This window comes from Nematostella vectensis, chromosome 14 (assembly GCF_932526225.1).
Source record: "Nematostella vectensis chromosome 14, jaNemVect1.1, whole genome shotgun sequence".
NCBI classification, from domain to species: Eukaryota; Metazoa; Cnidaria; class Anthozoa; order Actiniaria; family Edwardsiidae; genus Nematostella; species Nematostella vectensis.
This window is the reverse complement of record NC_064047.1, coordinates 5,139,082-5,153,404: the sequence shown is the minus strand read 5'-3', so window position 1 is coordinate 5,153,404 and position 14,323 is coordinate 5,139,082. Positions and strand designations below refer to the sequence as shown.

The 14,323-nt window shown below is 39.9% G+C and overlaps 1 protein-coding gene across 4 annotated transcripts in view; it reads left to right on the top strand.

Annotated features, from left to right (window-relative positions):
* LOC116614957 overlaps positions 1-14,323 on the top strand; it is a 38,720-nt gene that overhangs the window by 22,865 nt on the left and 1,532 nt on the right. For all 4 annotated transcript variants that reach the window (XM_048721310.1, XM_048721311.1, XM_048721309.1 and 1 more), the window contains 6 exons: positions 568-624; positions 3,158-3,205; positions 4,198-4,272; positions 5,303-5,359; positions 7,828-7,875; positions 8,827-8,901. In XM_048721310.1, the coding sequence (XP_048577267.1) occupies positions 568-624; positions 3,158-3,205; positions 4,198-4,272; positions 5,303-5,359; positions 7,828-7,875; positions 8,827-8,901 (360 nt within the window). The remainder of the gene's footprint in view (positions 1-567; positions 625-3,157; positions 3,206-4,197; positions 4,273-5,302; positions 5,360-7,827; positions 7,876-8,826; positions 8,902-14,323) is intronic.

The window sequence follows — 14,323 nt, the reverse complement described above, 5'->3', positions numbered from 1 at the left end:
TGGCTACATGATTAATTAAGGAGTGTTGTATAGAGTGTAAAGAGTGCGTGGAGGGATGCACGCTAGAAAATCGATGTGTAGCACTTATAGGTATTAGAGATGAGATGTAGTATGTATTTATGCAAAAATTGTACTTGAAGAGATGGGTTGCAGGAATGACAGGGGGGGTGAATAGGGGTATGTAAATCCGCCGATTTGCAACATTTTCGGGGCAAATCCGTGGATCCGCAGATATTTTTAGAAACCGCATGGTTTGACAGATAAACAGTAGCATCGATTAAAATTCATTTAAAATCCGAAATTTGACCGTAAAAGCAGTCAAAATTCGAAATCCGTGCCCAAATTGTCAACAGATCCGTGATCCGCTGTATTTCCAAAATCCGCCAATTTGCTGAAATAATCATCAAAATCCATAATCCGTGAGCATTTCGGGGCTGAATCCGCCGATCCGCTAACCTATTCACCCCCCCCCCTGACAGGAAGACAAAGCAGCCAGGGTATATAGACATAAAAGCTAGAAAATAAGGTGGTGTGATTACCCATAATCTAGGCTTGATTTATCATCAGAGAGCAAGATCAAGGCTGGTCAAATGCAGACGGAAGGAGAGAGAATGAGAGCCAAGGGTAGGAACCTACACCTTACCAACCACTTACCCCATGTGCACAACCAGCACAAACCCAAAGCCCAACAACACAACCCACAAGCCACCAACCCCTACCACACACACACATGCTGCCTTTCCACCTCGCTCCCCACCACCACAAACAGCACACCAAACAATCACAGCACAAGAAACCCCACCACCACACATAACAGCCCCCTGACCAATCAACCTATTTCCCACCCTCCTCTACCTCTAACACAGCCCCCTTTTTATGACATCACACTACTTCCCTCACCCCCTCACACATATCAATAGCACTATCTTACGGAAGCCCATGAGGGCCACTCAAGGTTTTCGTTAACAACATCTCACCTTTCGGTCACGACTTTGAACAATTTGCCTCACGACAACTCACTTTGAGTGTCACGACAAAGCACTATTTGATTATCGCTTAAAACATTGCAGGTTTAGTTCACAATATCTTACTTTGTGTCTCAAAACATCGCACTTTGTGTCTTAAAAAACTCATCATTTTGCCTTTGCTTAAAACATTTCAGTATATCGTTCACGACATTCAACTTTGTGCTTGTAACATAGCACTATTTGTCTATTGCATAAAATATTTGACTTTGTGCTTTATAACATGGGACTTTGTGACTTAAAAAATCTTGCGATTTGCAGAATGCGCAAATTATTTCAGGTTTTGTCTATTGCATAAAATATTCAACTTTGTGCTTCATAACATGGTACTTTGTGTCTTAAAAAATCTCGCGATTTACCGAATGCGCAAATCATTTCAGGTTTTGTCTATTGCATAAAATATTTAACTTTGTGCTTCATAACATGGTACTATGTGTCTTAAAAAATCTCGCGATTTACCAAATGCGCAAATCATTTCAGGTTTTGTCTATTGCATAAAATATTTAACTTTGTGCTTTATAACATGGTACTTTGTGTCTTAAAAATTTTGTTGACAGATTGTGAAATGTGTATCTCAGCTTGAGAGTGAGACATGTTATTTAAATGTGTGAGTCTGATGCTGATATCTGATGTATGTAAATGGTGAAAAGAAACAACCTACTGAAACAGGTATAACACAGAAAAAATATTTTTTTAGAAGCTGTTCATTTTAATTTATCAGGCGCGTTCTCAGGAATGGCCGAGAGGGGGTGCACAGTCATAGGTATCATGAAAAAGCATAGTATTCGAAGATTCCTTAATAAGAATTGACCCACTTTTTGGCCACCAAGGGGGGAGGTGCACACGCACCCTGCGCACACGCCTGTTTATGGCTGAAAAATACTGTAAGGCAGAGCCAATACACACTTTTCTCAAAAGGGAACATTAATGATTAAAAGTTAAGAAATGAGTGACAATATATATTTACATGCAGAAGAATTCATGTACCTGTATTACACAGGTAGATGACTGCAGAAATTTTTATTTATGGCTAAAAATACTGGATATGGCAGAGCCAAATACACACTATTCTGTGCATTTTCCTTGTGATGACAAGTCCAAATCAGTCCTGGCTGGAGACAGTGGCTGGTTTAACCCCCCAAAATTATTTGATGCTACAGAATATTGAAATTGCCATTTTTACTGTGAAAACTATGTTGACCAAATATAGGCACCTTGAAAAAAAAAAAACAGAAGGGTCATTATCAGTAACAAGATATAAAGTATACATTTTGATCAAAGTACTGTATCTATTTTACCAAAGCATAACTCAAATGTGAAGGCTGGTTGCTGTTACCTAAAATCCATTTTGCAGTAAAATGGCTAGAGGGCTTACAGAAGTACACACAGGGTGTTGCGCGGCCAAAAAGTGGGTCATTTCTTATTAAGGAATCTTCAAATATTATCCTTTTCTCATAATGATACCTATGACAGCGCACCCCCACTCGGCCAATCCTGGGAACTAACCTGGCTTACCAAATGAGAGAGCACCAAACTAAACCAGCTTTTATAACAAAGGACACAGCTCAAATGTTAAATTGACAATGACATAAAGCTTTAGACATTTCAAACTTCTTAAAACTGTGTGTTGATTCCCTTTGGCTGTATGAAAATGCAATCCATACTAAAGGCCTATTGGCTAGTTTGAAATTTATTTTCCTGGTGGTATTTGTTGGTTGGATTAGCTCACTATAAGGCTAAATGCAGTGTTTCTTTCACTCCTTTAAATTTTATTTTCTTAAGTTCCTATTAATGTTATGTTGTGGCATTAAAAGCTATTATACAGTTTTAATACTCATTATTATTCAAAATACGGTTACACAAATGACCAAATGAGAGGGTTTCTACTTTTTAGTAACAATTTTTTTTTATTCACAGTTCTACAACATTCTCCATTCTTTGTACTGTCATAAAGTAAAACAATAAGGAGGGGAAGGAATTGCTTCTCACTACAATTTTCTTTACACAGAAGATAATGTTCAACACCAACATACTTTCTTAGTCCGTCTTCACCAACAGGTGAAGACGGACTAGGAAAGCAAATATATTTTTGCATATTTCAATCTCTCAATACATTTTCCTTAATTATCCAGATGAAGAACAACCTAGTACTTCTTGTGAAACAGATTGCGGAAAACCAAGTAAGAAATACAGTAATAATAGTAGCATCATAACAAGGCCAGATTAAGGTCTTGGTAAAGGTAAATTTGACACCACTGTTTGTTTTTGTGGTTTTTGCAAAACCTGTATCAATAGTTATTAAAGTTTATTTTTGCAAAAAAAAAATTTTTCTTAAATCGCATTCTAAGAGGGATAAAATGGGTCTTTGCTGTTTCCCGTGACCTGTTGACCCTGAATTCACGCCAAATCTTTTACTTTTCTAGCGTATTATTTTGAGGCGAGAACTTAAGCTTGTCGGGCATAACCACACGACGGGTTTTAAGATATGGCCTTCAATTTTTTGGGATCTGATAGATAATTATGCCATGTCATAAAGTGTGTGAGGAATTTTCGATTTTCGACTGAAGATCGCTTTTATAGCACTTTTCGTGTCCAAATTTCACCAGAAATGAGATTTCCAACTTTGATTTGTGACATTTTGTTGACAGTGTCAAATAACAAAAAGTCCTCACACACTTTGGTAGATCATCTATCTGTCATTGAGATGCTACTATGTGCAAGTGCATGCGCAATAACGCAAAGGTGCATTACGCTCTAGAGTAAACTCCATACTTTTGAGTTTGAGGCCTCAAAACTTAACCACGGAATTAGCTATTGCAAAAAGAAAACTTGCAGGAGATAATTCAATCTTTCATCTTTTAATTGATATCTAGTTCGTACATGTAGTTAAAATTGCACGGCGACAGTATATTTTTGGCTGAAGTCAAATTTGGGATTTTTTGGCTGTCGGCTGTCCTGGTCTTTTAATAAAAAAATCTGCTTTCCAGGATGCCTCTACAAAGACAATCTTTGGCATTCGGTTTTACATTGGTATTTTTATTTTTTTCCTTCTCATTTTTGCTTTTTCCCTCTAACATAATGAAATAAATGAAGTTTAAGATAGTCAATTATAGGTAATGCTAGATATTATTTATTTGGTTTCTTATCCTATTACTCTGTTATGTTGATGCAGTTCAAGACAACATGCCACATACACAGCAAGCCTATCAAGCAAGACACAAGCAAGACACAAGCTACACAGCAAAAGGTAAATAGCTAATTTCATGAAAAAACAATAGAGAGAAGGATGGATTTTTTAGTTTTGGTTTGTATCTGTTATGAGTAAAATGGGCTCAACTTTGACTGTGTGGGGTGGTAGAATGTGTGTTCAGCTACTTAGATTGGTGAGTGGGTTATAGTGTGTAAATGTGGCTAATTATATATGGTATTTTGCATGAAGGGGGGATTTTAGTATAGCAGTTGTTATAAGTTAGAGGAGAACGGGCATGGAGCGAAGTGCTAGGTCAGGAACTGTGATATTTGACCTTTTGAGGAAGTTGATGATTACCTGTTCATGTCTTCTTATGATAACATAGAGAATCTTGTGAGTGTTAAGTGGTCTTGTCAAAATTCAAGTAAGATAACTAGATCAGTGCTTGTCAGAAGCTTGTTAAACTCGGATGAAAAGAATTGGATATAAAAGATTAATAAAGGTTATAGGATTAAAGGACCATTGGCTACATGATTAATTAAGAAGTGTTGTATAGAGTGTAAAGAGTGCGTGGATGGATGCACGCTAGAAAATAGATGTGTAGCACTTATAGGTATTAGAGATGAGATGTAGTATGTATTTATGCAAAAATTGTACTTGAAGAGATGGGTTGCAGGAATGACAGGGGGGGTGAATAGGGGTATGTAAATCCGCCGATTTGCAACATTTTCGGGGCAAATCCGTGGATCCGCAGATATTTTTAGAACCGCATGGTTTGACAGATAAACAGTAGCATCGATTAAAATTCATTTAAAATCCGAAATTTGACCGTAAAAGCAGTCAAAATCCGAAATCCGTGCCCAAATTGTCAACAGATCCGTGATCCGCTGTATTTCCAAAATCCGCCAATTCGCTGAAATAATCATCAAAATCCATAATCCGTGAGCATTTCGGGGCTGAATCCGCCGATCCGCGAACCTATTCACCCCCCCCTGACAGGAAGACAAAGCAGCCAGGGTATATAGACATAAAAGCTAGAAAATAAGGTGGTGTGATTACCCATAATCTAGGCTTGATTTATCATCAGAGAGCAAGATCAAGGCTGGTCAAATGCAGACGGAAGGAGAGAGAATGAGAGCCAAGGGTAGGAACCTACACCTTACCAACCACTTACCCCATGTGCACAACCAGCACAAACCCAAAGCCCAACAACACAACCCACAAGCCACCAACCCCTACCACACACACACATGCTGCCTTTCCACCTCGCTCCCCACCACCACAAACAGCACACCAAACAATCACAGCACAAGAAACCCCACCACCACACATAACAGCCCCCTGACCAATCAACCTCTTTCCCACCCTCCTCTACCTCTAACACAGCCCCCTTTTTATGACGTCACTCTACTTCCCTCACCCCCTCACACATATCAATAGCACTATCTTACGGAAGCCCATGAGGGCCACTCAAGGTTTTCGTTAACAACATCTCACCTTTCGGTCACGACTTTGAACAATTTGCCTCACGACAACTCACTTTGAGTGTCACGACAAAGCACTATTTGATTATCGCTTAAAACATTGCAGGTTTAGTTCACAATATCTTACTTTGTGTCTCAAAACATCGCACTTTGTGTCTTAAAAAACTCATCATTTTGCCTTTGCTTAAAACATTTCAGTATATCGTTCACGACATTCAACTTTGTGCTTGTAACATAGCACTATTTGTCTATTGCATAAAATATTTGACTTTGTGCTTTATAACATGGGACTTTGTGTCTTAAAAAATCTTGCGATTTGCAGAATGCGCAAATTATTTCAGGTTTTGTCTATTGCATAAAATATTCAACTTTGTGCTTCATAACATGGTACTTTGTGTCTTAAAAAATCTCTTGATTTACCGAATGCGCAAATCATTTCTGGTTTTGTCTATTGCATAAAATATTTAACTTTGTGCTTCATAACATGGTACTATGTGTCTTAAAAAATCTCGCGATTTACCAAATGCGCAAATCATTTCAGGTTTTGTCTATTGCATAAAATATTTAACTTTGTGCTTTATAACATGGTACTTTGTGTCTTAAAAATTTTGTTGACAGATTGTGAAATGTGTATCTCAGCTTGAGAGTGAGACATGTTATTTAAATGTGTGAGTCTGATGCTGATATCTGATGTATGTAAATGGTGAAAAGAAACAACCTACTGAAACAGGTATAACACAGAAAAAATATTTTTTAGAAGCTGTTCATTTTAATTTATCAGGCGCGTTCTAAGGAATGGCCGAGAGGGGGTGCACAGTCATAGGTATCATGAAAAAGCATAGTATTCGAAGATTCCTTAATAAGAATTGACCCACTTTTTGGCCACCAAGGGGGGAGGTGCACACGCACCCTGCGCACACCCCAAACACCTGTTTATGGCTAAAAATACTGTAAGGCAGAGCCAATACACACTTTTCTCAATAGGGAACATTAATGATTAAAAGTTAAGAAATAAGTGACAATATATATTTACATGCAGAAGAATTCATGTACCTGTATAACACAGGTAGATGACTGCAGAAATTTTTATTTATGGCTAAAAATACTGGATATGGCAGAGCCAAATACACACTATTCTGTGCATTTTCCTTGTGATGACAAGTCCAAATCAGTCCTGGCTGGAGACAGTGGCTGGTTTAACCCCCCAAAATTATTTGATGCTACAGAAATATTGAAATTGCCATTTTTACTGTGAAAACTATGTTGACCAAATATAGGCACCTTGAAAAAAAAAACAGAAGGCTCATTATCAGTAACAAGATATAAAGTATACATTTTGATCAAAGTACTGGATCTATTTTACTAAAGCATAACTCAAATGTGAAGGCTGGTTGCTGTGACCTAAAATCCATTTTGCAGTAAAATGGCTAGAGGGCTTACAGAAGTACACACAGGGGGTTGCGCGGCCAAAAAGTGGGTCATTTCTTATTAAGGAATCTTCAAATATTATCCTTTTCCCATAATGATACCTATGACAGCGCACCCCCACTCGGCCAATCCTGGGAACTAACCTGGCTTACCAAATGAGAGAGCACCAAACTAAACCAGCTTTTATAACAAAGGACACAGCTCAAATGTTAAATTGACAATGACATAAAGCTTTAGACATTTCAAACTTCTTAAAACTGTGTGTTGATTCCCTTTGGCTGTATGAAAATGCAATCCATACTAAAGGCCTATCGGCTAGTTTGAAATTTATTTTCCTGGTGGTATTTGTTGGTTGGATTAGCTCACTATAAGGCTAAATGCAGTGTTTCTTTCACTCCTTTAAATTTTATTTTCTTAAGTTCCTATTAATTTTATGTGGTGTCATTAAAAGCTATTATACAGTTTTAATACTCATTATTATTCAGTTCTACAACATTTTTCATTCTTTGTACTGTCATAAAGTAAAACAATAAGGAGGGGAAGAAATTGCTTCTCACTACAATTTTCTTTACACAGAAGATAATGTTCAACACCAACATACTTTCTTAGTCCGTCTTCACCAACAGGTGAAGACGGACTAGGAAAGCAAATATATTTTTGCATATTTCAATCTCTCAATACATTTTCCTTAATTATCCAGATGAAGAACAACCTAGTACTTCTTGTGAAACAGATTGCGGAAAACCAAGTAAGAAATACAGTAATAATAGTAGCATCATAACAAGGCCAGATTAAGGTCTTGGTAAAGGTAAATTTGACACCACTGTTTGTTTTTGTGGTTTTTGCAAAACCTGTATCAATAGTTATTAAAGTTTATTTTTGCAAAAAAAAAAATTTTTCTTAAATCGCATTCTAAGAGGGATAAAATGGGTCTTTGCTGTTTCCCGTGACCTGTTGACCCTGAATTCACGCCAAATCTTTTACTTTTCTAGCGTATTATTTTGAGGCGAGAACTCAAGCTTGTTGGGCATAACCACAGGACAGGTCTTAAGATATGGCCTTCAATTTTTTGGGGTCTGATAGATAATTATGCCATGTCATAAAGTGTGTGAGGAATTTTCGATTTTCGACTGAAGATAGCTTTTATAGCACTTTTCGTGTCCAAATTTCGCCAGAAATGAGATTTCCAACTTTGATTTGTGATATTTTGTTGACAGTGTCAAATAACAAAAAGTCCTCACACACTTTGGTAGATCATCTATCTGTCATTGAAATGCTACTATGTGCAAGTGCATGCGCAATAACGCAAAGGTGCATTACGCTCTAGAGTAAACTCCATACTTTTGAGTTTGAGGCCTCAAAACTTAACCACGGAATTAGCTATTGCAAAAAGAAAACTTGCAGGAGATAATTCAATCTTTCATCTTTTAATTGATATCTAGTTCGTACATGTAGTGAAAATTGCGATTTTTTGGCTGTCGGCTGTCCTGGTCTTTTAATAAAAAAATCTGCTTTCCAGGATGCTTCTACAAAGACAATCTTTGGCATTCGATTTTACATTGGTATTTTTTTTCCTTCTCATTTTTGCTTTTTTCCTCTAACATAATGAAATAAATGAAGTTTAAGATAGTCAATTATAGGTAATGCTAGATATTATTTATTTGGTTTCTTATCCTATTACTCTGTTATGTTGATGCAGTTCATGACAACATGCCACATACACAGCAAGCCTATCAAGCAAGACACAAGCAAGACACAAGCTACACAGCAAAAGGTAAATAGCTTATTTCATGAAAAAACAATAGAGAGAAGGATGGATTTTTTAGTTTTGGTTTGTATCTGTTATGAGTAAAATGGGCTCAACTTTGACTGTGTGGGGTGGTAGAATGTGTGTTCAGCTACTTAGATTGGTGAGTGGGTTATAGTGTGTAAATGTGGCTAATTATATATGGTATTTTGCATGAAGGGGGGATTTTAGTATAGCAGTTGTTATAAGTTAGAGGAGAACGGGCATGGAGCGAAGTGCTAGGTCAGGAACTGTGATATTTGACCTTTTGAGGAAGTTGATGATTACCTGTTCATGTCTTCTTATGATAACATAGAGAATCTTGTGAGTGTTAAGTGGTCTTGTCAAAATTCAAGTAAGATAACTAGATCAGTGCTTGTCAGAAGCTTGTTAAACTCGGATGAAAAGAATTGGATATAAAAGATTAATAAAGGTTATAGGATTAAAGGACCATTGGCTACATGATTAATTAAGAAGTGTTGTATAGAGTGTAAAGAGTGCGTGGATGGATGCACGCTAGAAAATCGATGTGTAGCACTAATAGGTATTAGAGATGAGATGTAGTATGTATTTATGCAAAAATTGTACTTGAAGAGATGGGTTGCAGGAATGACAGGGTGGGGGGTGAATAGGGGTATGTAAATCCGCCGATCCGCAACATTTTTGGGGCAAATCCGTGGATCCGCAGATATTTTTAGAACCGCATGGTTTGACAGATAAACAGTAGCATCGATTGAAATTCATTTAAAATCCGAAATTCGACCGTCAAAGCAGTCAAAATCCGAAATCCGTGCCCAAATTGTCAACAGATCCGTGATCCGCTGTATTTCCAAAATCCACCAATCCGCTGAAATAATCATCAAAATCTGTAATCCGTGAGCATTTCGGGGCATTTCCGCCGATCCGCGAACCTATTCACCCCCCCCTCCCCCTGACAGGAAGACAAAGCAGCCAAGGAGAGAGAATGAGAGCCAAGGGTAGGAACCTACACCTTACCAACCACTTACCCCATGTGCACAACCAGCACAAACCCAAAGCCCAACAACACAAGCCACAAGCCACCAACCGCTACCACACACACACATGCTGCCTTTCCACCTCGCTCCCCACCACCACTTCCCTGCTAGCAGAGGCCTCTTTTCTCTGTACTTCGCTTGGCTGGCGTTCGCGAGGAAAAGATACCTCTGCCATGGGTCGCAAGTTCGTTTGATCAAACCGCCGTCCACGATCGTGGACGGGAGATCCAGAGCGCATGCTCCGTTTATTAATTACTGGCCACTATTTGAGCCCACAATGACTAGCGCATGCGTGAAGCGTATATCCGCTGTCGGACAATAAGCCCGCATTCGAAACGGCGTCCTCCGTAGAAATATCACGCGACGAATTATAAAAGAAGCCAATGCCTTGTCTTCATTCAGAATTTTCTCTCTTTTGACTAACGAGTCAATCTACCGTTTACAGCTTTTGCCTTTTTTTCTGGAATTAACATTTTGTTCGAGTCCAACTGTGAAACTCGCCTGCCCAGATGTCTTGAAATTTATCCCACAAACAAGACAAAACTCGTCTTTGCTGCGTTTGCTGTTAAATCTTTTTAGTTACGTTTTAGGTGATTGAAATTGAACAGTTGTTTTCTTTTTTCGAAGAGGAGAACTAACCGGAACTTGATTCATAATTTGCAACAAAAATTAGCATATTTACAGCTTTTGCGCGATGGTACGGGTTTTGGCACGGCATACGGTCGCTTAGAAACGCTCACGCAGGCGCAACGAAAACAGTTTCGACCCATGGCAGAGGTATCTTTTCCTCGCGAACGCTAGACCAGCGAAATGCAGAGAAAGTGGCCTCTGCTAGCAGGGAACTTCGTTCCCATATGCGATACCAAAATTAGACTTGCTCTCCGGTCGCCGGGCTCCCTCCAAGCAATTATAGTGGTTCACGTTGGGATGGAAAGGTCATTATTTAATGGGGGGCGGGGGTTTCTGGTTAAAAAATTTCGACTCCCCCAAAATAAAGCACAAAAATTAAGGCCCTCCCCCGGAACAAAAAAAAGCGTAGAAATTTTACTCAGTCGTGAGATGCTCTACGTACGGCACGTTCTTCCAGGAGCACCAGAAATTATATAACCGTAACCGAGTGCAAGAGTGGGGGACACTGGCTTAGGCATGCCCAAAAAAGTTTGTAGGGGGAGGGACTTAGACATTAAGAAATTCGCAAATTCGGTTATGGAAGTAAATAAAACCAAAACTGTAAGATAAACAAAGTAGAAGCCACATTTTAGAGGATAATGGCTTTTAAAGCCCGCGAAGACGCAAGCCACGAAAGTGCAAGCAGAAGACGCCTCACATTCATTTATCTATTTTACAGGTTGTCTGGGGTTTTCCCCAGAAAAAAAAAAAATTGAAATTCAAGATGTTTAGGAGGCTCGAAAATTGAGCAGAATACAAAAAAATAAAGCCCTCCCTTAAACCCTGTATCAAACCCTCCCCCCAAACATAGCAGCCCTCCCCCCCCTCCCCGTTAAATGATGACCCTTCCCTTAGGTTGTGTAAAAACATGCTATCATCTATAACTTTGAAGATGGTTCTTGTTGTTAAACAAACACAACAACCCCATTTCCCTTCCCCAAACTCACGACACCTATATTTATAGTGGTGCTAACACTGTTTATAACGCATAAACAAAAATAATATATACTTACAAAGGCTTATGTTATAAGCAGGTAACATTCCCCAATCCAAATCCAATCGTTCCCATTAGAAGGTCATAGAATGACGTCACGTTAAGTTCCAGTCTCCTCGCCACACGGAAATTCCCTCTTTCGAGGAATCATCGATTTGCTCAAAACGCCAAAATATGGCCCAAGTGAGGAAGCTGTTGAATAGCATAGGCCAAGAACTCACAAAAGAGGACATCACTGCATGAGTGTGCTGATGTTATTCCGGCAGGTAGAGCTGAAGAAATCTCTACACCTTTACAGCTTTACGAGGAGTTGATCCGAATGGACAAGTTAGGTGATGACAATCTCGAATATCTTGGAGAAAGGCTGAGAAGTATTGGGAGACAGGATTTAAAGGATAAATTACTTGGAACATGTTTCACAATCTACAGCCTTTAAAATTCTACGAAGAATCCATTTTTGATATAAATACCTTTGATTTATCCAAAGTACAATGTTTGAAGGTATAAGGTATTTAAAGTTTGTTTGTACTTATGTCTGAATTCAACTTTGACAAGGGCTTAGCCGGGGTTAAGCTCAGAAAACTTTGCACAGGACGGAAGCCAAGGGAGATTTGGACAAATAATCCCTTTTGGCTCGGACCTCTCCTTAAATAAATAAACTTTTGATTAATATGCAAGCTATGTAGGGTGAAATACCTAAATCCCAATGTAAACAGCAACAACATTCCCATGTAAACAGCAACAATGTCCACATGTAAACAGCAACAACACCCACATGTAAACAGCAACAATGTCCCCATGTAAACAGCAACAACATCCACATGTAAACAGCACCAACATCCACATGTAAACAGCAACAACATTCCCATGTAAACAGCAACAATGTCCCCATGTAAACAGCAACAATGTCCACATGTAAACAGCAACAATGTCCCCATGTAAACAGCAACAATGTCCCCATGTAAACAGCAACAACATCCACATGTAAACAGCAACAACATCCACATGTAAACAGCAACAATGTCCCCATGTAAACAGCAACAACATTCACATGTAAACAGCAACAATGTCCACATGTAAACAGCAACAACATCCACATGTAAACAGCAACAATATCCACATGTAAACAGCAACAACATCCACATGTAAACAGCAACAACATCCATATGTAAACAGCAACAATGTCCACATGTAAACAGCAACAATGTCCACATGTAAACAGCAACAACATCCCATGTAAACAGCAACAATGTCCACATGTAAACAGCAACAACATTCCCATGTAAACAGCAACAATGTCCCCATGTAAACAGCAACAACATTCCCATGTAAACAGCAACAACATCCACATGTAAACAGCAACAATGTCCACATGTAAACAGCACCAACATCCACATGTAAACAGCAACAACATTTACATGTAAACAGCAACAACATCCACATGTAAACAGCAACAACATCCACATGTAAACAGCAACAATGTCCACATGTAAACAGCAACAATGTCCACATGTAAACAGCAACAACATCCACATGTAAACAGCAACAACATCCACATGTAAACAGCAAGAGCATTTGGCAAGCCTATGGTGGCTGGCATTACGATTATATGCTTGGTTTGAAATAAAACATGAAAATGTGGACAGCTCCCTGTAAGATGTTGCTAGCACCCTGTCAGCTGGTGTTTGCACCCTGTCAGCTGGTGTCTGCACCCTGTACACTGGTGTCTGCACCCTGTCAGCTGGTGTCTGTACCCTGTCAGGTGGTGTCTGCACCCTGTCAGTTGGTGTCTTCACCCTGTCAGCTGGTATCTGCACCCTAAAAGTTGGTGTCTGCACCCTGTCAGCTGGTGTCTGCACCCTGTCAGCTAGTGTCTGTACCCTGTCAGCTGGTGTCTGCACCCTGTCAGCTGGTGTCTGCACCCTAAAAGTTGGTGTCTGCACCCTGTCAGCTGGTGTCTGCACCCTGTCAGCTAGTGTCTGCACCCTGTCAGCTAGTGTCTGCACCCTGTCAGCTGGTGTTTGCACCCTGTCAGCTGGTGTCTGCACCCTGTCAGCTAGTGTCTGCACCCTGTACGCTGGTGTCTGTACCCTGTCAGCTGGTGTCTGCACCCTGTCAGCTGGTGTTTGCACCCTGTCAGTTGGTGTCTTCACCCTGTCAGCTGGTGTCTGCACCCTGACAGCTGGTCAGCTGGTGTCTGCAGCCTGTCAGTCCGTCAGCCTGTCAGCCTGTACCCTGTCAGTTGCTGTCTTCACCCTGTCAGCTGGTGTCTGCACCCTGACAGCTGGTGTCTGCACCCTGTCAGTTGGTGTCTTCACCCTGTCAGCCGGTGTCTGCACCCTGTCAGTTGGTGTCTTCACCCTGTCAGCCGGTGTCTGCACCCTGTCAGCCGGTGTCTGCACCCTGTCAGCCGGTGTCTGCACCCTGTCAGCCGGTGTCTGCACCCTGTCAGCCGGTGTCTGCACCCTGTCAGCCGGTGTCTGCACCCTGTCAGCCGGTGTCTGCACCCTGTCAGCCTGTGTCTGCACCCTGTCAGCCGGTGTCTGCACCCTGTCAGCCGGTGTCTGCAGGTTTCATAGGCTGTGAAACCCTATTCAAATGAGATGTTTAAAACAATTATTAATTAGATCCTCTTGAATCAATGTGAATTTTAATCCATTCTGCAATTAAAAAACTTAATATTAGGTACAGTGATACAGGGAAAGAGTGTGAATAAGTAACTAATAATCCC